Below are 25678 nucleotides of genomic sequence, written 5' to 3' on the forward strand. Positions count from 1 at the left end.
ATTGTCCTTGAACGATGAACAGGATCTCCGGGGCATCATACTAGGAGTTACCTCAGGAATACTCGTTTTCCGTGATATTGGGACTTTGGTTTCCTATTTTCCTCTCTTCCTTTCATGGGCTCAGCGTCGTTAGAGCCACAAGAACGCTGGCGGTGATACTCTTCTATAAACTATTTCAACAATCATTAGCGCACATCGATGGCTTTGGGGGTGTCTCTTTTGTCTCAAACATAGCCTCAATGAGAATTACAGAGTCGTTTGTTGTAATTATAGTCTGACACGAGGCACCACTTACACAAGACCACGAGGTAAATCACATTGGGCTAATGCAAGCAAGCATCATACTCTGCATTTCAGCTCAAAGCCAACATAAGGCTTTTCTATATAAATTCACATTTCCCTCACGCCAACATGAGTGCAGAGCAGCATCTATGCTTCTTTTTTTTTTTTTGACTTTTTTTCTCAGTACACCAGCCTTCTCAATGAGTTCAGATGACGCTCGCTATGATGACAATGTGCGACTGCGACAAGTTCTCAAGAGCCAAGAGGACCGGTTATTCTTGTCCCGAGATTCCGATCTTACGATTGTCGAGGTTGTCCAGCTCTCAAAGACAAAGGCAACTGCTCCCCAGTAAGAAGTGCCTCCTATATCGAATCATAATCTCACCATGACAGAGGTTTCATAAGCTCTTTTGCCAAGTCAGCACAAGAATTACAAAACCTAATTTCAGTACGTTCTGCTGTAACGCAATGAGGATCTACACTAATTGACTTGAACTCTACCTCAGGTACTGGACTTTGAGAATAGCGATGTTTTATTGTAAGCAGAGATACCATTTGTTTTAATCTTGTATCAGGGAAGAAAGTATGGGTATCTAATATTCGATGCATAGCATTCTCCGACAAAGCTGCACCTGGGGTCGCTTCATGCTTACTCCGCAGGCCTTTGATGAGATCCTCAACAAGATCCAATTTTCGTATGCGTTTTTCGATATCCTCCAAACGTATGGCTTTAAGCTTCGCGATGATGAACCAAGATTTGGCTGCTGGAACATCCAATATCAACCCCAACTAATAGATCAAGACGAACCTGGATTCGGTAGGCAGACAAGCAAAACATCTCCTAAAACACGGTTCGATTCTGAATACATACTAGAATTCACATATACACTTCGCTACGTTGAGGAAAATGGACGAAGACAAGGAAATCCATGGTCAATGCGACAGTGTGGCGTCTATCAAAAGCGCGACCCTGCTACAAAGAATTCCATATGGATACTCCTGCAACCACCAAGGTGTTTGTATGATAATATACGCAGTGCTTCTACAAACGACCATAACTACAACGATACGCGCGCCTTACCTTTACATGACGCAATTTTCTGGGCTATGGAAGCGAACTGGCGACGATACATAAAGTCCCTTGACACAACACTTCATGAGATGGTAAAGACGATATGCTACTATTTTGTTGGGCTACTTCATTAATGTGTCATAACTAACTGTTCCCAGCAAGATAAGGCATTCCACTCTCGAGTCGGACCTAAAGTCAATGACCATTTTTCTGTTGCCTTTGCAGATTATCAGGACATACAGAAATTCTTGACAAGAATACGTACCAACCTCTCTGCTCTCAAAAATAATTTTGGGGTCATAAAGGGTTACCAGGACTTTATAAACCATTCCGTGAGATATAATAACAAGTCATTAGTGTCAACAAGCTCGTTTGACCTCCAGACTATACAAAATTATTTTCGTAACCATTTGCAAGCGATGGAGGGACTCCTGGCAGACGGAGAAGGTACATCTCAAGTTGTAAGACTTTGTCCAGTTTGTTCTTGCAGAAAGACCATGCTAACGCAGTTCCTAGCTGGCTCATATCTTAAGCCATCGTAATAATCAGGCATTGATCCAGACAAGCGAGCATGTTCGACAGTTGGTTGAAAGCGCCAAGGTTGAGGGTCAAAATATCCAAAACAGCCTTCGAAGTTCACAAGACGATTCAAAGACAATCAAGATGTTGTCCATTATTGCAGTGCTGTACTTACCTGCATCTCTAGTCGCGGTATGTTAAGAAGCTTGACATGGGATTCAATGCTAACACATAGATATCTCTACACAGTCTGTTTTCAGTACCGGACTGATACAGTACGGCGAATCGGACGACCGAGGAAGTGTCCATCTTTCGACAAGTTTTTGGCTCCTCCCCGTTCTGACGCTGGCGCTATCATTTATCACGTTCAGTATCACCCAGATCGTTCTTCGACTGTGGCATTAACAAGATAACTTGAGCATAGCAGGAGAGTTGGATCTATGAGAAATTGCAAAGAAATTGTTAAACTTCACTATTGTTTTCTATTGTATTCAACTATTATGGATTGTAGTTACTAGATAGATAGAATCATTCATTTATAAAATCCCCAATTAAATCTGAGATATCACTTTTGTCAATCCATATAAGACAAGGAGGAACTGACTGACATCCCGACATCCCGTCCTTCCCCACCCCCCCTCAGCAGGCAGGCAGGCAGTCAATCTGGAGTGGTCACGAGTGTCCTCTGGTTACAGTCAAACACTTTTCCAATTGCTACGTTGCAGATCATCCAATGTTCCTTCCTCCTACTGCAATGCAATGCAATGCAATGCAATGTAATGCAACCAATCACTTTTGGCAATCATTTGTGAAAATACGAGAAGGTGCGCCCTGAAGAAATGAAGATTCATTTGGGGTCCAGAAACTGCAAAGATGATTAAAATAACTACCTACTTACTTCTTCACAACAAACCAAGTATCCTATCGTACCCTATCGCCGCGCCATCTTCTCTTATCACTTTCTCACTGCTTCAAAAATAAAATGCACTGCCTTCTTCTCCTGACCGCTGCGTCTCTCGCTGCGGCTTACGTTCCTTCAGTCAGCGTGCCTGCATGTCCCAAATACAACACCGTCAAGTTTTCCAAATCTGTTCCCGACCGTGATCCTTTTCCGCGTACCGAAGTCGATCTCTGCTACACAGACACGGCTTTGTCCCTACAATTCACGGCCCTGGACGAAAAATACTTCTACTTTAACGAATCCCAAGGAACCAACGATGATATCTGGGCTTACGAAGTTGTTGAGGCCTTCATCTACAAGGGAACCGACGATCCGCAGACCTATCTCGAGTACGAAATCAATCCCAACAACGTGACATACCAAGCCTTTGTCTACAACCCTTCCAAAGTTCGTGCTGAAGGCGCTCCATTCGACCATTTCTTTATCTCGGACCCTGAGGGTGATGGATTTGCGGCGGAGACACAGCTGAATAGGCGGGCAAAGAAGTGGGTGAGCAAGGCGCAGATTCCGCTGGGTCTATTTAACGTCGATCCTGGATGTGCACGCGGTACAAAGTGGAGGATGAATTTCTTTCGTACCGTTACGAGTCCCAGCATGTTTCCCGACCAAGACCTTGGTGGCTGGAGCTCACCCGACAAAGCCAGTTTTCACATTACCAAGTTCTTTGGCCATGTGAACTTTGTGTAGTTGGGAGGCGGTAATACGAGATTAAACCAGGTTAGCCGAATATCAAGATTGATTCATTCTTAATTGTTTATATATGTGAATCGCGAGTACATGTAGGTAGTTGTTGGTCCGCAAAGACGATCGTCTCCACCCATCCCAGATCCTTGGGTCGTCAGGGTTGATCAATGGCAAGGTTTAAACATTTCAACGAAGCGAAGCCGAAAGGTGTATATTTTTACCAACTTCATAGATGAACTTCTGTGTTGGTTTTGCCTAGGTAGCTACGTTGGGTCAGGAACAGTTTAATACGACCATCTTTCAGCAAAATGAAAACAGGCCGTTGGCAAAGGCAAAAGACAGGTCACCAAGTCATCGACAAAGGAAGAAAAACAAACAATGTGCTATAGTCATTTGAAGCAGGCAATAAATTGTATTTGTGACTTTGACATAAGTACTGACAAAACCCTTCGTGAGGCCGGGAGCCAGACGCTGCGCGAAGGGGCGTACTTCTCGTAAGCTGAAAGAAGCCCTCTCTGGAATTGAGGAAAAGAGGCCCAAAGTTAAAATACAACGCAAGAAGAGAGGACCAAGACCAAGACCAAGAGATAGAGATACAGGCATTGCCTACATCTAGGATTGGCAGCTTTTTGCCAGCATCCGATTCTTATATTGTTGGGCCATGGCACACAACGAATTCTTCAGCTCGATCTCAGCCATCATTTCATCACGTCTGGTCTCAAGCCTTTCCAAGTAGTCATAAAACTCTTCTCGTGTAAGCTCGCTCACTGGGCGGTGTAGTTGCAGGTCACCGGGTAGCGGGAAAAGGGCTTGTGATTCTTCCAAGGCCTTCTTCAACTTGGGGTGGTCCAGAGGCTCGGATAGACACATGGCTACCTTTTGTATAGCCTTCAACTTCTTCGCCCCCATAGGCTTGATTGATTCAGGCTCGGTTGATTCAAACTCGGTCAATTCAAGCTCGGTTAATTCAAGCTCGGCTGATTCAGGCTCGGTTGATTCAGACTTGGTTGATTCGGACTTGGTGACTTTGTTTTCCTGCTTTGTCTGAGGTGAGATGCCTAAACAGTCTGACCTTTGTTTGAGCGCCTTAGACTCCAAACGAGAGGAGGTGCGGCGAGGCATGCTGTTCGATAGTTCAGTATTTCTATCGACCGTGTTAGAAAGTATATTGATCCGAAATTGTCATTTGACGAACATGAAAGCGCTGTTGATATTTGTGTAGATGTGAAGTACAAATGTCAGAACGCACGGGAGGTCGTGTTTGCTTTATACCTGAGAAAGCACTTCCTTGAAAACAAGGTTCATGCCAACTGTAACCTACAGATACAGTAAGTTCAGTCTGCTGGGTAGTTTACTGTGAGGAAAGATGCAGTCGACATCATGCCTGCCTACCTGTTTACAAAATGAGGCAAAGGGTACTTGTGTGCGTACCTCTGCCTTCCGGATCCTACAACGTCAGGTGTTCTGTTTTGAACAAAAAGACGAAAGAAATGTCCGTCTGTCTAGATACTAATTATAGTCAGGATACTAGATAGAGTACTCTTGTGTTAATGCGTCATCCTTTTTGCGTTCTTCAGAAACCAAACTTAATACTTCCGCAGATGTTGTCAAATGCTTCAGACCTCGGGATCATGGTAAATTTAAGGTATAGTTGGTGGCGGGCATTTATTAGATTAAATTACCGCAACTTTATCTTTGTTCCCTAGGAAAGGCTAGCAATTAAGCTCCGCTTGGTAAGTTGAGTTTTGTTTTGTTCCTGAAATTGACTCAATCATGTCAAGCTTTTATTTTACACTCCAGGCAGGTAAACTCTGACCACACAGCCCAATAGGCATTCAAGAGTCTTGGTCATTGTACATTTACAAGGTTTGGTTGAACCATACAGAGCCTCTTTAAACTCTTTTTGGTGCAAAAGGCTAAACGTGCGAACATTTATTATATGTTTGACAACGAAGAGTCATGGAGAAGAACCAGGCGTGATGGCAAACTCAATTTCAGATGGGAATTTGACTATTCGCGTTCTGCATCTGCTTTCGATAAAACCTCGTCTCATAAACCGTCCATGCAAAGAGAATATAGTTAACAAGCCTGCAAGTCATTAATACGTCTTGTCTTGTTCCCAGGAATTGGTTCAACACGTACGCTAGTATCGCCAGCAAAGCAATCATGATGGATTCTGAAGTTCTTCCCCAGACTTGGTAGTTCTCGAGGTGGTAAATAAGAATAGCAAAGCATGCCGTCGCGCCGAGCGCGATAATAAGCTCCATTACCGTGTTGACAGTTGGAGGGACGGAGGACATTGAGTGCGTTGCACGACGCGCAGAGATGTTCATCACGACAGACCAAATAACCGCCACGCATGCCTACAGAGTGTCAGTTTTATAGTCTAAGATGGATGGGAGAATAGGATGACGATGGTCACATACAACTGGGAGAGCAGCCCAGAGTCGCCAAGAGCATGCATGTCCAATAGATACATTATCTGGACATGTCTGTGACCTGATTGACCACCAGATGCTCAAGATAATAATGACTACCGGAACAGCAATGTTGAATGACCGCGCTGCGGTGACAGCCCAGTTTTGGCGTGGAGATGGTCGAAATGGCTGCTGGGTTTGGTAGTACGCGTACGTGGGCGGCGGCGCATTGTACTGGGGTGGATATTGTTGCTGATGAGGCGGGTATTGTTGGTATTGTTGGTATTGCTGCTGCTGCTGCTGCTGCTGCTGCTGATTACCATACGGATAATCCTGAGGTCCGGCCATTTTGGTTCTGTAGATGTGATGGAGAAAGAATGGGTTGGATGTGTTGGAACCGTTTGAGAATTTGTTGGAGTTGCACAGGATGACGTTGCTAACGGAATGTGGAGGTGGGTATTAATTAATGAATGTGGAAGTGGAAAGGCGGAAAGTTTAAAAGTTTAAATACGAAATGCGAATAACGATCTAATAAATAAATACCTACTAATATAACTACAAGTTTGGGATCGACACCCAGAATATTAATCAGGTAGTCTTGCTATTCGTTATTGGATGACGTGTCGACAAAACAAAGATTCCCAAATACCTCGGATCGAGCGTCAAAGCCAAGCTAGCCAAGCAATATGTGCGACTCAGTCCTTCTTCCTTCAACCTCGCCCGCCCCAATCAGACCCTTGTCTATTCTCAAGCGCCCATTCATCATACGCCTGAGGTCTCTCGGCATCTTTCCACAGCAGATACTTTTTGGAAAGAAACGGGAGACGACGGGTCATTTGATAGTTTACGAATTGGCCTTTGGGATTGTCAAATACTTGATCGAGTTCTTCGAGGGTAAGTTGTTTCGTCTCCTCGACAAAGAAAAAGATGAGAACAAAAGCAACAACGTTGAGACCAGCAAAGAACCCCAGTGTACCGGCCATCTTGAACTGGGCATTGATACGAGGGAGGAGAATGGTCAGGAGGCCTGCGAAAAAGAGATTGATGGAGATTGCAACGGATGCGCCCTGACGAGCATTAGTGACTTGAGAGATTGTCAGATAGGGCGGTATGCATACAGCCTCTCGATGCTTTAGAGGGAAACTGCAACATGTAAGTCTTTGTTAGGTAAAAGATGGAGCATGAACAACTAACCTCTCGGATGCCAGAGTAAACGGTATGGGACCGAGACTTGGAGAATAAGCTGCAGAAAACACTGCAAAAGATCAGCGACCAGCCTAATACTGATCTAATTCTAGGTACCCACGGTAAATAAAAATGATACCGGCGATTGCAGCCGAAGTGTTTGCTTCGGGCCTGGACTGGCCTCCTGTGGTATCTTGGGGTCCTACTGCATATGCGATCGTTGCTGCCATAAGAAATAGGCTCATTACAGGCAGTGTTGACAATAGCCAGCGGCGTCGCCCGATGATATCGATTGATCTGTCGTTGGGTTAGAGATGCAGGCCAATAGATGAGTGTGCGGCAATGTACCTCATAGCCAACAATCCAAAGAAAAAGTTGACACAGCCTGCTTTTGTAAGCCGCTGATAACATCAAACAAAGACAGAATACACACCGAAGCCAAAGCTATAGCCCATACTTGTTCTGACACCGTAATCGCTAAAGATTCCATCTAGTAAAGTGTCAGTAATGGCCAAGGTCGATAGTGTGTGCCCTACTTGAGTAGAATGCGAAAACGTTGACTGCAAAGGCATGTTAGCTATGTACATTGTATGACGCCCGAGCAATGACCTACTTCCACAGAGTTGCTGTGCGAGAGCGACAGTACAGCTACTCCATAGGGCGTTTCTAAGCCTTCGCCTGGTGAATAGAGGCTTATATTGATCCGCCGATAGTTTCGTTACAACCAAGATGAGCGATGAATATGTCAGTCCAGAGCTCGCTATTCTGCTGTTACGAAAACCATCTGCATTTTCCGCGTTACGGTGGTCTTGGTGAATAGTCTCTTCGTTGTGGTTCTTGTGTGTTTCGGCACGGATAGATCTTCCCTCCTCATTAGACCACCATATTAGGAACAGATCACGGGTAGCTTGGAGCTTGATACACATCAGCACCGACAAGACAGCGTGTATACAGCTAGACTTACTCTTGTCTTTCGGACTTGGAGCAGAATGTCGAAGGCACGGCCGAGGTTATAATTGGGCGTATCAGGTCGCATGTAGAATCGAGGACTTTCGTAACAATAGCAGACAGCAATGAAAAGGAAGAGTGATGGGATAGCGGGAGCCGCAGCAATCCATTGGAGCGCGTGGTATCTACCACCGTGTTGATTGAGCTCGGCGTTGGGCTTCCCATCTAGAGTGTTGGTGGCAGCAGAGATAATAAAATTGGCAACAAAACCTATCATGATACCACAAGCGACCCTACATATGAGCGTTAGCTATGAGAAATTCAGTATGGAAGTGGCAATATTTACCAAAGTTGCCATGCCAGGATCGTAGAGCCTCTCCAGTATCCAACAGCTGTCTCGGAGGCGAGGATAGGGGCGCTGACTGCCTTGATGCCCATAGCTGGGACCTCGGTGTCAGTGTTTACGCGTTGAGAGACGATTGTGTTACTCACCTATTCCTCCAACAATTCTAGCACCAAGAACCTGCTGCCATGTCTTGGCAAAAGCAGATCCAATTGAACTAGCAATAATGAGAAGGGCTGAGAGGCCGAGTGCTCCTCGTCGACCGAAACAGTAATTAACAGGCAGTGATAAAGGTGCGCCGGGAAACGCAGCCATGAGAAAGGGGATCGCATTCATGGCTCCAAGTTGCCATTGTGCAATGCTGTCAGCGCCATTTCCTTGCATTTCACCTTTGTTTTCGATGTCAATGCCAACAGTCTCGACAAAGAGACTCATGGCGTTGATGGACGATTGGACATGACCCTGGAGGAAGGCTGCAAGTGAAACAGTGCAGATGATGCTGAGCATCCCTCTTTGACTAAAGAGACGTTCTCGTTCAGATATGAGATTGTCTTTCTCATCTTGTGTGAGCTCAACGACGGGGGAAAGGTTGTTGATCAGTCCTTTGGACAGGCGATAGTAGTAGTTTCCATTCTTTGCTACTTCGGCGGCTCGCTCGACTTGCAAACGTTCGAGTGAAGGGAGTTCGGTGCAAAGGGCATCGACGCCTTTTCGCAAGACGGGTTCCGATACACCAGCTGGAATAGTAATTAGTACAGGAGGCGTTATTTTGACAAGGTTTTTGCCCACCTAAGGAATTACCGAACTCGTCGCGCTCGTGAATCTGTCTCTCAAAAAATGCCTCCAATCTCTGTTTGAGACCGGCCAGTCTACCATTATCGCTTCTGGACATGTCTATTGTATGGTGCGCAATGAATCAGAAAGAGCTCTCCTAACCTCAAGATAAAATGAGATCAGGAAGGAACAAATGTCATCTTTTCGTCCTCATTGTCTGTTCTACGGCAGCCTGGTTTAATTCCCGGTCTTGTGCATAATGGCTGAAACGAGATGTACCAACATAGGTAGCCCCCAAAGCCAAGGATGTAGGACAAACAAGGCAGAGTCATGAAGTTCTGTACGACCTGCGGGCAAACCAACATGGTCAGCACTGCGAGCTCACCACCCACCAGAAAAGAACATCGCGATGGGAGTCAGGACTTTCGAAATGACAACGTAAAACAGCGGGTCAGTCATATCACCATTTTGGGAAGCACCCCACGGGGAAGTTTATTTTAGCCCTCTCCTGGACTGTTTACAAGTCATGACCCTTTGCATCCCAGTCCCTGTCTCAGCCTAGCAGGGGCCCGGGTGTGTGTCACAGAAGAGACATTGGAGCGTGCTCACAGCCTGATTTCGTATGCGGGGATGTATGGTGCAGTGCATATATTCCGTATCTAAACCAACAAGTACTTGCGTCATCCTCAAAGCCCAATCCTGTCTGCCTTGAGGGTGTAGTGTAGTGTCGTCGGTCGTCTGGCAAGCTTACCTGCGACAAACAAGATCGACATGATCCTACTGCGTTCAAAATGGCAGAGTTCGCCTCAGCCATCCTGAGTTTTGTTGTTGCTGGTCTTGCTTCATGGAGGAGAATCGATCAAGTTGTCAACTCGATAAAAAATGCTCCAAGGAATGTCGAACATTGGAAAGTGGTGGGAGGAGTGTTGGCCGAGTCACTTCGTCTGATGGACACGAGGATCAGGGCCCGACAAGGCAATTTGACAAGACCGGAGCAGAATCTCTGCAAAGCCATCGATAAGTTCACAAGAGACTTTATGGATGATCTCCAAAAATTGGAAAGAACAATAGACCCAAGAAAGAGTGGTAACAAATATTGGCTGCCTCTCAAGCTGAAGCTTCAAGAGGACCGCCAGTTACTTGAGCGTCTGAGTCGCAATACCCAGATCTTCCAGTTAAGTGCTATTGGTCTATCGTTGTATGTTGATTTCAACCTCTCACTCTGCACAATACTAACAGTTTCGCCAGATTAGATCCCCCTTCTACATCCGTCTCTGGTCCTATTGTTAGTGTCAACCGAGTCCAACAGTTTCTCGAGGTCATCAGCGATGAAAATCCCGAGAAACTAGACGAAGATGAACAACCCGATTTAAACAGATGGAGAGAAGCGCTATATGAAGTCGCCGATGTAGCAGCTCAACGCGAATTTCCGGACCCTGCGTTGGCCAATACCTCCCCGCCAGTAACACCAAATACATTCAGCAGCAACGAGGCATCCAGAAGGCCTTCAGGTGTCATCAGCCCCGAGGAGCTAAAATACAGGTTCGAAGCCGCCATCTCTCGGTCAAAGCGCATGTACGAAGCCGGACTACCAATGATCGCAAAGAAGGCACACGAAGAAGCGATACAGCATCGAAAAGAGATGCAGTCAACGGATGAGGATGTGATTGCGACTTCGGTGTCGGTTTCAATTCAGATGGAGATCTCCTATATCCGTATCATCAAAGCTTGTGTGCCACACGTCAAGTCTTACGAAGCGCTTGCATGGGAGCGATTGAGTAACCTTATAGAAAGTCTTCTCGAGGAATCTGGCCTCGATGTCAACCCTGAGTTTTGCAATGAACAGGAACAAGTTGGCACTCTATGCGCCGAACTACGCGATCGCGAGGAAGCAATAAAGCTCTTGAGATTATCACTCAATACATATTTGTCTGATCCCAGCAACAACGAGGACAAGATACAGCGAACATCGATGCTGATATGCGAACAGTACGAGTGTTTAGGACAATGGGATAATCTAGATGCTTTCAAGAGGATATTATCCAGGAGACTACTATACGACCCTACTTCTGAACCCAATGCACTCGCAAAGACAATAAATTGGTGTCACAAAAATGACTTCCAAGCCGCAGAAATAGATGGACGTCTTTCTTTACCGGATGAGTACTTGGTTAATGGTACACTACTCCACAAGGCAGCTGCAGACATGGTTATCCAGCCAGAGGTTATTCATCAACTAGTTCTCACAGTATATCATGCAACTCCAGACATCAACGGTGATACGCCTCTACTGGTGGCGGTTCAACACTCAAACAACACTGTACTGCGAGCGCTATTGCGAGTCACTAGCTCAGTCCATGTATGGGATTCTAAAGGACGGACGCCGTTGCATCGATGTGATAATGTAGGTACGATGGAGTTGCTTCTTGAAGAGATCAAGAAGCCTGTGCACCATTCGCCTTCTACAGAGCTGGGCCTCAAGCTGGTCCATATAGACTCAACTGACGCATATGGAAGAACAGCTCTTCATGAGGCATGCGATGGAGGGAACGAGAGCATGGTAAGTCTTTTGCTACACGAGGGTGCGGACGTCAATCTCGTCTCAGGGTTGAACGAAACGCCATTGATGCTCGCTTGTGCTCCAAACGAGTATAAAGGCAGAAAGAAATTGAGCAGGGACAGGCGGCGGATCTTGGAGATGCTAGTGAACCGCAATGCAGACACGACGTACAAAGACGACCGAGGAAACCTGGCAGTAACCAAAAGTTTAAAGATTAGAGGCTACAGCGATGCCGATATTGAGAGAATGTTGTCGCCGGACCCGAGAAGAAGATTTACTGGAAACTTAGGGCATGGAAGAAACTCAGACTCGACAGTTGGTGAGTCTGAAAGATCATCTTCCGTGGCGCTAAGCACATCAAGTTCGCCCGTTGAACTGGCGGGAGACATCCCAACAAGGTCATACGAACTGGACACATCACCGCCACATTCCAACCGCAATATACCGACCCATGATACATGGTCCAACCTCCAGCTGGTTGAGTTGGAAGGGTCCGTGTCAGGTGCGACAGCTGTAGAAGCAAACTACGGGACAGTGAATGGAACGGCTGAACCATCGAACCAAAAATTCCTCGTGACCGGGACTATGAAGAGTATACGGCGAAAGATGAGGATACGGAGAGGTTGATCTACAATGAAGGAGAGGCGTTAATAAATTGTGTTGGAAATGATTGACAAACGTGACACGAGTACATTGTGGGATTGCTAAGCTTGCGCCTGGCCTATCCCATCATCTTTATTAAGTTGCTAGTTCTTTGAACATAGCAAACACCGGCAGATATTCCCCAAAACTCTATGAGACTTTTCACCGCGCCAACGCCTCAGCATCATACAGGACTACTGCCTCTCGCTAGCATCAGGTCTTCATTTTTTCATCCCCGATAATGATGTGGTGTAATAGGATCGTTTGGCGTGTCATAATCGCCACCCAAGTTTTTCGTTACAGGTTCCCGGCAAAGCCTCCCTGCATCGCGAATCTTATCTGGTAATCTCGTAGATCCGCCCAGTGTCGCAGTTCTTCCTCCTCATCCTGTGATGTCATTTGTGATGGATCCTGTGCATCGATACCTCCTCCATTGCCGGGGCCTGTCTTTTCCAGCTTGACTAAGATGTTGATTAACTGCGACAGCGCCTCTTCTGATTTGACCGCGAATGGCCCCTTTCGCTCCGGTGCGTCATTGAGAAGTGTTGACGCTACTTGACGAATCTTGTTGATGAGTGATCCGCCATTGGGCTCCATATTTCGCTGCGAAATAGATCCCAGGACTGTGAGCAGATTCTGCACAATGAGCTCACGCTCTGCCGACATGAAATCGTGTATTTCCTTCTCGTCAGCATCTTGAGCCGCCTTCTCCTCCTCTGAATGGCCCTCGATAGGATTGTTGTCCTGTTGCTGCTGCTCCGTCAGGTGGACATCCCGGAGGTCAAAATACAACTCCACAAAGTATGAACGGGTGGCAAGCTGTGAAACAAAAATGTTGGCTTTTTGTATCTCATACTGGAGATGTCGACGCCGCGCGGGCTGGTTCTTGATCACATTGCGTAGGTCGTGGGCCGGCTGGCTGTTGGGCCAAGCAGGGGGCGCATACTGCATGCCAGAGTCGTCGAAGCTGGTCAGTGCATTTGCTTCGATTCCGTGATCTCCAAGTTGTAGCTCAGGTGGCAGATTGTCGGTGATACTCTTGGCCGCAAGCAGACCGTCTCGAAGGAGGATTCGCTGGTCTGCCCAGGGTAGGGTGCTCATACCGTAAGCTAGCTCAAGACTCACAATACCGTTCATCGTAGTGTAGATATCGATCGCAAAGCGGAATCCGGTTAACAAGGTAACACTGCCATCTTGTTGGTGGATGACTTCGTTGGCAAGAACACAGATATCGTCAACATTTTCAGGATATGCAGGATAGGGCAGACTAGGTGTAGATGGGGCAATGACCATATCAGCAGACGATGCACCAAGCTGCGAGAAAGATCTGTTATATGTTAGTTTGGCTCATAATAATCTATGATTAATACGTACCGCACGCCTAGAAGCAGGCAGTAGAAAATGCGTTTCCCGATCTGATCCTTGACATGGTTGAAAGGCAGAGGATCTGGCGAACAATTGTCATTGCCAAAGGTTGGCAGATCGCCGGGGTGCTTCGGCCGGTTAAAACCCAACTCGCGAAGGAGGGTCAGGGTCTCGGCCATAAACTGGCCTGAGGCGTTCCATTGGTGAGTATATCCCGAAGCGAGACCTAAAAAGTAGCTGGTCGCAGCGTCATCTAGCGTTTTGGGCTGCTTGAGTTGCCATTTACTCCCACGTGTCAACAAAGCAATCTCACGGCATTTTTCAACCATGACAATAGCTCTAGGAAACAGATGAGTACTGTGCTGGGCCTTGAGGTGCTCTCTCGCGCTTCTGGGAAAGGACGCAACAAGGGTACATATCATACTCGCCAGTAACCCGAGAAACTCGGGCTTGGTACGGTCTTCGCGGTTTGCGAAAGATTGACGGAACGTCGGCTCATGAGGGAAGGGTGCAAGTGGGTGGATGTAGGTGAAAAAGTCATCAACGAGGAGTTCCAAGACTGGCATGGGAGCAATAGCTTCAGCATCCAGAACACCCTCGGTCGAAATGTTCATCAACGTCTTGGCGGCAGTCTGGGGGGAAGGAGACAAGGACTCAAACACTGCTGCTGCCGCGGCGGCGGCAGCAGGAATATCCGGCCGTGTCCGTTTGGCGGCTTTTGCAGCCTCAGCATGCTTGTTGGGTGGTCCTCGACGCTTTGTCTCTCGATTAAAGGTGCAGTCTACACCGAGCTCTCGGCATGGTCGGCAGGGGATGTTGGAATCGTCACATTTGACCTTGCGCATGCTGCACATATCACAAGCACGCCGGAGACGAGTCAACTTCGGGTTGATAGTGGGATCGCGCATAACAGCTCCATTTCCAGGCATAAGCTGTGTCGGTAATTCGGACGTGTGAGGGAGGGCTTCTTGGGAAGGTTGGTCCATTGATTGATGCTGATGCTGATGTTGATGCTGCTGCTGCTGCTGTTGTTGCTGTTGCTGTTGCTGGTGGCCAACAGCCTCAGCAGCAGCTAAGGCAGCATGCTGCAAGTTCTGGGGACTATCAATGATGGCATGCGCCGCATCGCTGGCGGCCTGCAGCATCTCGAGTCCATTACTTGCATACGCGTGAGCCGTCGCGTGCGAGGATGGCGATGGGGGAGGTGAGTCGGACATGGCGAGAAAAACAACCAGGTCAGACCTGCGCCGGGCCTGAGCCTGCAAAGGCGGCGGCGGAGCTCGGAGCTCAACTCGGTAGGCGGAACTGGAGTAAGCGGAGCGGGACCCTTGAAGACGGCGCCGGAGTGGACTGGTCTGGATCGGATCTGAATGGTTGCGGCTTCGCGATGGCTGATTGTCGGCGGAAGCCCGGTTGTTGGAGGTGATTGAGCCGAAGAGGAATTGGGATTTGTCTGAGATTGATTGTGGGTAACGTTTGGGTATGTGCATGCCTCAGGCTGTAGGGTCCACGGGCAATTTCACTACCCTAAAGGAAAGCTTCAGACATCAAACAAACACATCATAACGATTGACGCTGATATTATTTTGAAAACTCAGAAGTATATAGCCTTCGAATTTTCATTTTTCCAAGTCATTATTCCCCTTTGTGTGGTAATTTGTGTTTGTGCATGGCAGAACCATCGTCGAGATGAATCCATTTGGAAAGCGCTGTAGTCTATTCCTGCCTTTTTCCCCATCTACAAGTTTTGTGTTAAGTATATTGCTTTTCAGGCTCCCATGCGATTTAACTCTGAGACAGCCACATTGAGCTTCTCGAATGATTGTCTGGAAGCGGGATTATCTTAATACCGTATTCTCCGTTTCTTGTTGTTCAGTACCAACCTATACCTATGGAAGCTTGCACCAATCACAGTAGATCGATTTCCTTTATGAACCAAGTGGATGATCGTTCCCCACAAGCCGTCGTTTCAAATCCACTTCTACATGTCACTCCAGACGACATGATGCTAGACATTTAGCTCACTGCTTTAGAGAGAACCTCAACTTTATTCTCCTTTATAAATTACTAACGAATACATATAACTCTGGTGCTTAGTCTATTGTATTCATTTCTCCTCATCTCGGGCGCGTCCGGCTGGCCACTTCCTCTTAACAGCATCACAGACCCTGGAACGGCCCCACCATCAGCCCATGGGCTGATTTGTTGACCTGGCGTGATCGATTAATTCAGCTACCAATACAAAACATGACGGAGCAAGGCGAGACTCGGGGAAGACCTCTCATGTCATGAGGACGCGTATGATGAGAGAGGGAATAAAAAAAAAGTTGTCATGGACCAGGGATTGAGGGGTAAAGGATGGAGGAAGCAGAAAGCGAATAAATATCGTGTCCTAGCTGCCTCTTTGTGTCTTGGGATTTTTGTATATGTGATATGTTTATTGACTTGTTACACTCGACTCAGAGAGAGCCCAAATATATATACACTAGGCTTTATATCATTTTCTCTAACTGATCATTTCTCATAACATCTTCCACTTTGCGCCTACAAAACACATAACAACCTACTATTTCACTACAGCAGCATAACCATCCCAGGATTGCGACATCACCACAACAATTGAATGACGATAGTTTCACTCCAAACAAACCTACTAAATCACATCTAAAATGAATTCACGACCTATGAAGCACATTGATCGCGAGGATCTCTACACCAATCTAGAAGCTCGTGTCCAGTATTTACACTCATTCCTCGACTTTTCTAGCCGTACGTCCCCTAGCATCGCCTACCCAGGACATCACCATACAGTTGAACTGACGACTCGTCTTCCCAGGTGACATCGAAGCTCTCATCACTGGCGCAAAATACGTCAAGGCTCTTATTCCTGCCGTCGTCAACATCGTCTACAAGAAACTTCTCCAATACGATATCACAGCCCGTGCTTTCACAACACGCAGCACCTCCTTCGAAGGCCCTATCGATGAGGTGCCTGACGAAAACAGTCCCCAGATTCTGCATAGGAAGATGTTTCTGCGGGCTTATCTGATGAAGCTGTGTTCGGATCCTAGTAAGATGGAGTTTTGGGAGTACCTGGATAAGGTCGGGTATGTAGTTCTCGTCCATGGGGACAAGCAAGCATTGACTAACATGATTAGAATGATGCACGTCGGTCTTGGTCGCAAGCACCCTCTTCACATCGAGTACGTCCATCTTGGCGTCTGCCTTGGTTTCATCCAGGACATCATGATCGAAGCCGTGTTCAGCCATCCTCGACTTAATATACAGCGCAAGACAGCCCTGGTAAAGGCTCTCAACAAGGTCATATGGATCCAGAACGATCTTATGGCCAAGTGGCACGTCAAAGATGGCTCAGAGTTCGAGGTTGGCGACTCAGATATCGAGATCGAGCGCGAAGGCTACTTGCATGGAAAGCGAATTATCGGTGATACTAGTGGTTCGGCTTCTGACGATGAAGCTTCAGAGCAATTACCACCCTCCCGAATTCCCTATCCCAATGGTGCGTCGGCTGGAGGAGTGTGTCCCTTCTCGGGGATGGGTGCTCCGTCTGAAGAGTGAAATGCAGACGATATGGATTACCGTGCCTAAGGCGAACTGTCCGCGTTTATGCTAAAGTTGAGTTGATTGTCCTATCTATGAGGGCCTGCTGCGTCGATGTTCATTTTGTGTTTGGTGGACAAGTTCACTGAGCATGCCTGTTCAAAAAATAAAAATAAAATAAATAAATAAAAAAATCGAGCTGTTTCTGAGACTGTCAACTGTTATCACGACGGATCTATGGGCTGTCTTTCACATGCCCTGTTATATTTTACGTGGGAGAATTTTGTCGCGCGGAAACTGGTATTCAGAACCACTTTTCAATATTAGAGAGAGCTTCAACAGATCTTGAACGACTTGGCCTAAATTTCTCTCAAGTTGCGTCATGCGGCTGGAGCTTTTGGTCCTCTTTGGAGGGGCAAGAGGGCCCACGACTGACAGATCACGATTGCTTGGATTGTTGAGTCTGGACCATCTCCGTTACAACAAGGTTCCTGGACGATTCTAACTAGAGGCTCCATTCGGTATTAATATAAGGCGTATGATTGGATCGTGACCGGGCTTCCATAGCGGGATGACGGTAGTCGTTGAGCTTTGGTCATTGGGTTAACCCCACAGAGGGGTATCCAAGCTTGGAGCCGAAAGGATCATAATGTGAAGATTCTAATAGTCACTGAAAGAGTAAGATGAAAAAGAGAGGCAGAAATTCCGAGATGGGAACTTGGTGAGACAAGAATTGCCTACTATGTTGGTGTTCGCTGCATGTGCCAATATCAGAAACTTGGTGTCACTTGTAACGGAGTTGCTGGCCGGCATCTCCGAATCTTTCCATGTTCCACAGTCTCGAACCTCTTGAAAACGAGTTGCACAGCCTGTCAACCTCCAATAGCAGGCCGTTGATATACCACACGATCGGCCAAGACGACCAGGATGCACAAATGGGAAGTGTGAGCCAAAATGTAGAGTGTAAGACATGCCATGCTCGGAAGTTTTTTGATAGGATCGCATAGTAGAAGTTGCTGTGATAGGAGTGTGCAAGAATGTTGCGTGTCTATAAACAAGACAAAGTGGATAGCTTTTTTGCTGTTGGGCAGCAGTAGAACAAGAAAGAGACCAGAGATGAGCCCTAAAGATGGTAACGGGTTTCTGTAAAATGGCTCAGAGGTGCATGTATCTAGATGCAAGCCACCATCGAAAATTGTACAGGAGAGGATGCAGTAAGGGTACCATTTATCTATCTGCACCTACATCGGATATTCTCGCGAGAACAGATGTCCAAATAGAGATATTGGCATGAAACTGTCCAACAGGAACGTGCGGCCACGTCTGGCGGCGGATGGTTCATAAAAGGTGACAAAGTTCAAGGCCCGGCCCGTGAACGATGGCTGATTCCATCCATCTCACTGATTTCCATACCATGTGCCAATTAAATGGCGGGGGAGGTGCTGTGACACCGGGGGATTTAACCCCGGATGCGGCTCGCCATAACTAGGCGGACTGGCACCAGTGACCTACTAATGTTTGAGGAAATGCGCACCATCTTTTAGTGTGACCTTGGTATCCGTAGACTGGATGCAACTTTAGTAGTACTTACTAACCTAAGTATTTATTAATGTAATTGCAGCGTCATGTTCCACTACGAAAACATCAAGAACCCATAAGCTTAGATAACAAAATTGGGTATTGCGTTGTTTTGAGGGAAGATTGTGCCAAAAGTATTCATTGAATCCTACCTGCAATGGTAATTGCGTACATGCGCTGGCATATTACGGCAAAGTATATGCCCAGAACCTCGGGAGTGCAACTCCGTTAAAGAACGCGGACTCACCGTCTTTTGAACAAGTCGTCCTGGTGTGTTCACTCGCTTCTATAATACAGTCAGTAGCTTGCTGGCGCCGTGCCGTATTGCTTGTTTACTGCTGGTGCATTAACATGTGGAGACTACGAGAATGGCATTGCATCTTATCAATTATCAGAGTGGAACTGTCGATGATGAATAGAGTTGGTCGATCTTGGAGATGCGTCAACCACGAGATAAGTAAAGGCCAGAGTAGCTAATATAAGCAATACTTGATAACAAATAGAATTACACGTAGCTTGTCTACGAACCTTTGCTTATCACATAAACTCAATAAAATAGTTGACACCAACGTCGGTCGAATTATTTTTCGATGCCTGCCCCTCCCCCGCCATAGGCACGGTCACATGGGAATAACCTATGCGAGACCGGAGAGACAGAGTTCTCAACATTTGGCCAGTATGATCTGATATGTTGCAGTAAAAAAGTCAGGCATAATAAATGATCTTGACTTGGAGAAAGAAAGTGGTGAGATGCAACTCCACCACGTCGTCCTGTTGCGATGCCCAATTTAGTGACGTTGAAAAAGATCAATGTTGGAGATGATGCATGTCAGATGCTGTAACGGTGCTATAGGTAGAAAATAGCATATCCTATCCGCGATGCTGGTAACCTAGCCATTGAATGTCCATCTGTACCTGATCGGCATCGACATGTTGGTCCTCCCCCAAGTTGGCAGCTAAAATCAATGGATCTTGGCAGTTGTCGGGCCTTTAACAACTGTGCTCCGTCTCATGAGCTGGAAAGTGCGCTGAGAATTCGAGATAGCAACTGATTTATAGAGTTATGGTCGAATAAATCAGATGAGGAGGCCGTGCATCAAAACACCCGAATAAATACTAAACCGATTTTGAGAGATAATATTGTGTAACGTGCTTGATAAGCGAGTGAGTCAGATAAGCGAGTGGGTCAAAAATCTTAACCCTCTTTATTATCTAGATGATAAAATTGCTTCAATTCATTCAATTGACTATAACTACTCACTATACTCATCTCCAGAGGCCTGAATATCCTCTTGACATGTTCTTGCGTTATGCCCGGTCTTGCCGCATACACCACAACGCCGAACACCCGGTCCAACCGACCTTCCTCGACCACCACTTCTTGATGATTCTGCCACTACCTGCGTATTCACATCTATCTGATCAATTGATTGTAATGCTTCCTGTACAGTCATCGCTCCTCCTTTCTGTAGTCTTGTTCTTTTTGCCCTCCGGCGCCGGCTTAGTATTGCATTTGCCTCTTCAAGATTTCGGACCTGATCTCTTAATAGGACAACCTCATGCATAACTGCCAATGTTGCTTTTGTATTTGACTTAATAGCCTCAATTATTGACTCTGGGGAACTGCTCTTATGCATAATAACTCGTCTGGTAAGGTATTCAGATTGAGATTGAGCCTCTGTTGCTGTCTTTGGGGTCTTTGAAACCCATGGACTTGGTGGTTGACTTGCCTCCCCAGGAGGCGTTGGAGTCCGTAACTGTATATCAAGCTTCGAGACGACGGTTTCTGGGTCAAGAGGATAAATTCCAGCTCCCCTAAAAGCCCCCTGGATATTGCTCTCTGTAAAGGTAGCTTGAAAAGCGGCATAAAAGGCTGGGAAGAACTCGGTCTTAGAAATGTGGGTTATAGAGCATCTGATCAGATGCTCTATTTCTCGACCATAAGCATTCTTCAGTACTGAAAAACACCCGACATCGAGAGGCTGGAGTAGGTGGGATGCATGAGGAGGCATACAAAGTGTAATGATCTTGTGATCCTGACAGTATCTCTCAAAGTCGACAGAGTGGTGACTTTCATGACCATCGAGGATCAAGAGACGATAGAGACTAACTGATCGCTTCGCTGTTGATCGATCAAAGTGTTTTAGCCACTCAAGACCCAGCTCGTTATTTGTCCATCCATTTTGGCTTGTTGCAATAACCCAATCGCCGGGGAGGTTGCTTTCTCGATACCAGTTTGCAAGATGATACTGGCCTGAACCAATGATAAACGGCGGGATCGATTGACCTTCGGCATTTATCGCTGGAATTGCAGTAATCCATTCACGGTTTCCAGGCTGCACTGATTTTGGCCTTCCTTGCCTTTCTGAGCCTGTGACTACCATCCCGGACTGTATAAGGCCCATCATAAAGCCGGTCTCATCAAAGTTCCAGGTATCACCTGGTTGGATACTGTATTTAGCGATTGTGTTCTGTACAAGCCGAAACCAGCCACGAATAATAGTCGGATCTTCGCATTTAGCTCTCTGATAGTCATATCTCCGAAAGATACGCGTCTTTAGCTCTGGTTGTCGCTTTATAAAGTTATGAGCCCAGCGCTTGCCGACAGGTGATGCATCGCGGTCTGCAAGTAGAGAATTGGCCATTTCTTCCACAAAACGGATTCGCGAGGGAAACCCTCGCGAATCTAGGTCAAGAATAAACTGAACTATAGTCTGTTCTTCCAGATCAGATAGTCGCCGCGAGTTTGGGCCGGAATCACGTCGTGATTGAATGCCATTTTGGCGGCGGCGTAAGGTCTCAAATGGAACCTTATATATACCTGAGGCGCGTCGGAGACTAAGATTTTGGTCATTTTGAAGGGCCTGAAGGGCAAGAAGAATTCTAGCTTCATTTGAAGACTGTGACATAGTTGCTGGTTAAGAAGTATCTGATCAGATTGAAATGTTGTAAGGTGAGGGATTTTTGACCCACTCGCTTGTCTGACTCACTCGCTTATCAAGCACGTTACCTTATTGCCATGGATCAGAATTACAGTATTTCGTAGTCACCAGATGGTAATTCAGTACATGTAATCCTAGAATAGTTAGTCTACCATGTGCGAGCCTTGATGTACTTCCAAGGCATCTTCCATCATATTGCCCCACCATCAAGTCTGATTTGACTCTGACTTCGTCCGTCTCAGCAACAGACGACGATGAATCGCCGAAACCGCCCGGACCGATTTAAGACTAACCAGGTCTTCAAGTCGAGTTAGTGTTAGTAGCCATACCAAGTTACTGGGGAAAACCATTCAACGTCACTGTTACTGCTGTCTACTCCAGGTACCTTCCCTAGTACCTTATCAGACCTTCTGTTCTTTCCCCTTCTCTTGTCTCTCTGCTTCTATCCTTTACATTCCTCCGACAAGCTCTCTTCTTCTTCCTCTTCCTCCTCCTCTTCCACTTTCACATAATTCTCTCAACCATTCTTTACACATCGTGCAGCTCAACTCTTTGTTCTCCCCTCGCCCTTACATTGGTCGACGGTAGACCTGCGCGCATTACTACCACAGCATAACTCCCTCGCGCGAAAGAGACGGCCATTCCTTTCCTTCGACAAGACGACACCAAAGGAGGCGCCAGCTGAAAACCCTCCTCCTCCTTGACGACAATCCTCTACCGAGCTCTTACTCTATCAAACCACATCATCCCCCATCAACAAAAATGGCCGCCAACAGCGAAAACAACGGCAGCGAGCCCACCTTGCGCCGCCGCGAGTCCTTGTCCGAAATTCGAGCTGCCAACCCCGACTTGGCTCTCAGTGGTAACATTATCTCTGCCACCTTCAACACACCGCACTCCTTTGTCTATCGAAAAGGCGGTGATTGGGTATGTAGACTAATTCTTCGCTTCACTTTCGCTTCCTAAGACATCCATGGATACTCATCTCGTATCAACTGTATGGACTAGGATCAGCTCTTTAGCTTGCATTTCGCTTTCCCCTCTTCTCCAACCAAAGCTAGCTAATTCTCTGACCCCCCCCCCTTCCCCTCGCGCTCTGTTCTGCGCTGTCACATGAAAATCGAACTCAGCTAAACATTGTCTTTCTTTTTAGGATTTGAAATCTCGTCGTGGTCAATCCGCTCTCTTTGACTCCTTCGCATACCTTTCTTCCGACGCTACACCATGGAATCACACCGTCGTCGCGTGGACTGGTGAGATCGACGCTCCCACTGATGACGTCGTTTCCTCACCTGGCACGCCCGCCCCAAACACGTTTGGTGCCACTTCTCTCAATGCACTCTCTGCACCTGTTCCCATTGATGGTAACACACGCCTACCGACTCCGCCCCCCGTTGATGGTCTCTGGGTCCCTCGCGAGGACCAAGACCGTCTGGAGTACCGCTTGTCCCACAACAAGACTATCCGAACTTACCCAGTCTGGCTCTCCGATGAGTCTGAGGCTAGCTCAGAGGGTATTCTTCTCAAGGACCAGGCCCGCTGGCGACGGTATGCGGAGCACGATCTTTATACACTTCTTCACTACAAGCAGCATGAGCCAACCGACGGCCGACGTGAGCGCGTCCAATGGGCTGATTACTACCGCATGAACCAGAAGTTCGCCAACAAGATCATTGAGATTTATAAGCCCGGCGACATTGTGATCATCCACGATTACTTCCTCATGTTGCTTCCTAGCATGTTGCGACAGAGAGTGCCTAACATGTACATCTCGTTCTTCCTGCACTCACCCTTCCCCAGTAGTGAGTTCCTCCGCTGCCTACCTCGTCGGAAGGAGGTTCTCGAGGGTGTTTTGGGCTCCAACCTCATCGGATTTCAATCCTACAGCTATTCTCGCCACTTCCTGAGCTGCTGTACTCGAATTCTCGGCTTCCCATCTGACACTCTTGGGATCGATGCCTATGGAACTCGCGTCCAGGTTGGTGTCTTCCCCATTGGCATTGATGCCGCCAAGGTTGAGAACTTTGCGTGGACCGATGCCGTGACCGAAAAGTGCAATGCCCTACGACAACTTTACCGCGGCAAGAAGATCATTGTTGGACGTGATCGTCTTGATAGCGTTAGAGGTGTCGCCCAGAAGCTGCAGGCTTTTGAGCGCTTCCTTGAAATGTACCCTGAGTGGCGCGAGAAAGTGGTTCTGATCCAAGTCACCTCGCCGACTAGCGTCGAGGCAGAGAAGGAGGATCTGGAGGACGACACAAAGGTTGCGACCCGTGTCAATGAGCTCGTTATGCGCATCAATGGCATGTACGGCAGCCTGGGCTTTTCACCTGTCCAGCACTACCCACAGTACCTCAGCCAGAACGAGTACTTCGCCCTTCTTCGAGCTAGTGACATCGGACTTATTACCTCTGTTCGTGATGGCATGAATACCACCAGTTTGGAGTACATCATCTGCCAAAAAGAAGGCAACGCTCCTCTTATTCTCTCCGAGTTCAGCGGTACTGCTAGCAGTCTGGGCGACGCCATTCACATCAACCCATGGGATCTTAGTGGCGTTGCTGAGAAGATCAACGCCGCTCTCACCATGTCTGATGATAAGCGACAAGAGATGCAATCCCGCCTTTACCGACACGTTACTGAACACAACGTCCAGTCATGGATTACAAAGTTTATTCGTAAGGTTTACAATGTTCTGGGCGACACAAGCTCGGCAAACTCAACGCCTCTGCTCGACCGCGCTCTTCTTCTCACTCAGTACCGCTCAGCCAACAAGCGTCTATTTATGTTTGATTACGACGGTACGCTGACACCAATTGTCCGTGAGCCTAGTGCTGCAGTGCCCTCACAGCGTCTTATTCACACCCTCGACCTGTTGGCTGCTGACCCAAAGAACGCCGTCTGGATCATTTCGGGACGAGACCAGGAGTTTTTGAAGCAGCACCTTGGTAACAACACACGTCTTGGATTCTCGGCTGAGCACGGTAGCTTTATGAAGCATCCTGGCTCAGACGAGTGGGAAAACCTTGCGGAGAAGTTCGACATGGGCTGGCAAGCTGAGGTGATGGAAGTATTCCAAAAATACACAGACAGAGTTCAAGGTTTGTTCCTCCACGGCCTTTCAAAACCGCATATACTAACATGCATATAGGTTCCTTCATCGAGCGAAAACGATGCGCTTTAACGTGGCACTACCGACTGGCTGATCCTGAGCAAGGCATCCACATGTCTCGGGAGTGCCATAAGGAGCTTGAGTCGACAGTAGCTTCCAAGTGGGACGTTGAGGTGATGCCCGGTAAGGCGAACATCGAAGTCCGTCCCACATTCATCAACAAGGGAGAGATTGCGAAGCGCCTCATCACTATGTACCACACCCCCGGTACCGCTGATGACAACGATGGCAACGGACACCTCGAATTTGCTCTGTGCATGGGCGATGATTTCACCGACGAGGACATGTTCCGTAGCCTTAACGCTGCTTCGGGCCCTGTGCTCGACGCCAACCATGTTTTTACAGTCACTATTGGCGCCAGCACAAAGGTTACATTAGCCAAGTCTCATTTGCTAGAGCCGGAGGACGTGATCGAGTGCGTAGCTCTTCTAGCGGGTGTCCAGGACCAAGGCGAGCGTCTCGGCGAAGTGAATCTCGGAGCGCTAAGCGCTGTCGAGGGACACGTTCCCGCACAACAAGAGATGTAATGACTGACAAGCATGAGGCGGACAACATAATATTTTGCAGGCGTTTCTGGACAAGATGATAAGTTATGATAGACAGGCGATGAGGAGTACGGGCAGATGGTAGGAGGGCAGGCAGGATATGGAAAATCGGAGAAGAGCAACAGCGA

General features: G+C 47.3%; 8 protein-coding genes across 8 annotated transcripts; 5 read left to right on the forward strand and 3 right to left on the reverse strand.

Annotated features, from left to right (window-relative positions):
• Positions 1–482: 482 nt before the first annotated feature.
• Positions 483–2278, forward strand: FPOAC1_011718 (uncharacterized protein; the record flags this gene model as incomplete). Its single annotated transcript, XM_044856085.1, has 7 exons — positions 483–631; positions 676–730; positions 789–820; positions 894–1099; positions 1517–1548; positions 1871–2065; positions 2123–2278. 7 exons carry the CDS (start codon positions 483–485, stop codon positions 2276–2278), a joined length of 825 nt encoding a protein of 274 aa, XP_044703398.1.
• A 577-nt stretch (positions 2279–2855) lies between these two features.
• On the forward strand, positions 2856–3521 carry FPOAC1_011719 (uncharacterized protein; the record flags this gene model as incomplete). The annotated part of the gene is made up of 1 exon (XM_044856086.1): positions 2856–3521. The coding sequence occupies one exon, from the start codon at positions 2856–2858 to the stop codon at positions 3519–3521; it is 666 nt and encodes a 221-aa protein (XP_044703399.1).
• Positions 3522–4130: 609 nt separating this feature from the next.
• Positions 4131–6283, reverse strand: FPOAC1_011720 (uncharacterized protein; the record flags this gene model as incomplete). Its single annotated transcript, XM_044856087.1, has 5 exons — positions 4131–4662; positions 4950–4965; positions 5530–5606; positions 5661–5881; positions 5945–6283. 5 exons carry the CDS (start codon positions 6281–6283, stop codon positions 4131–4133), a joined length of 1185 nt encoding a protein of 394 aa, XP_044703400.1.
• A 362-nt stretch (positions 6284–6645) lies between these two features.
• FPOAC1_011721 (uncharacterized protein) lies at positions 6646–9303 on the reverse strand (the record flags this gene model as incomplete). Its single annotated transcript, XM_044856088.1, has 10 exons — positions 6646–7002; positions 7054–7078; positions 7130–7190; positions 7578–7610; positions 7657–7680; positions 7734–8034; positions 8085–8361; positions 8415–8508; positions 8561–9148; positions 9213–9303. The coding sequence occupies 10 exons, from the start codon at positions 9301–9303 to the stop codon at positions 6646–6648; spliced, it is 1851 nt and encodes a 616-aa protein (XP_044703401.1).
• Positions 9304–9976: 673 nt separating this feature from the next.
• On the forward strand, positions 9977–11797 carry FPOAC1_011722 (uncharacterized protein; the record flags this gene model as incomplete). Its single annotated transcript, XM_044856089.1, has 3 exons — positions 9977–10383; positions 10434–11745; positions 11792–11797. The coding sequence occupies 3 exons, from the start codon at positions 9977–9979 to the stop codon at positions 11795–11797; spliced, it is 1725 nt and encodes a 574-aa protein (XP_044703402.1).
• An 887-nt stretch (positions 11798–12684) lies between these two features.
• FPOAC1_011723 (uncharacterized protein) lies at positions 12685–15242 on the reverse strand (the record flags this gene model as incomplete). Its single annotated transcript, XM_044856090.1, has 2 exons — positions 12685–13714; positions 13762–15242. The coding sequence occupies 2 exons, from the start codon at positions 15240–15242 to the stop codon at positions 12685–12687; spliced, it is 2511 nt and encodes an 836-aa protein (XP_044703403.1).
• Positions 15243–16421: 1179 nt separating this feature from the next.
• Positions 16422–17331, forward strand: FPOAC1_011724 (uncharacterized protein; the record flags this gene model as incomplete). Its single annotated transcript, XM_044856091.1, has 3 exons — positions 16422–16521; positions 16589–16859; positions 16911–17331. The coding sequence occupies 3 exons, from the start codon at positions 16422–16424 to the stop codon at positions 17329–17331; spliced, it is 792 nt and encodes a 263-aa protein (XP_044703404.1).
• A 5264-nt stretch (positions 17332–22595) lies between these two features.
• FPOAC1_011725 (uncharacterized protein) lies at positions 22596–25532 on the forward strand (the record flags this gene model as incomplete). Its single annotated transcript, XM_044856092.1, has 3 exons — positions 22596–22760; positions 22987–24934; positions 24985–25532. 3 exons carry the CDS (start codon positions 22596–22598, stop codon positions 25530–25532), a joined length of 2661 nt encoding a protein of 886 aa, XP_044703405.1.
• Between the last annotated feature and the right edge of the window lie 146 nt (positions 25533–25678).

This window comes from Fusarium poae, chromosome 4 (genome assembly GCF_019609905.1).
Source record: "Fusarium poae strain DAOMC 252244 chromosome 4, whole genome shotgun sequence".
Lineage (NCBI taxonomy): Eukaryota > Fungi > Ascomycota > Sordariomycetes > Hypocreales > Nectriaceae > Fusarium > Fusarium poae.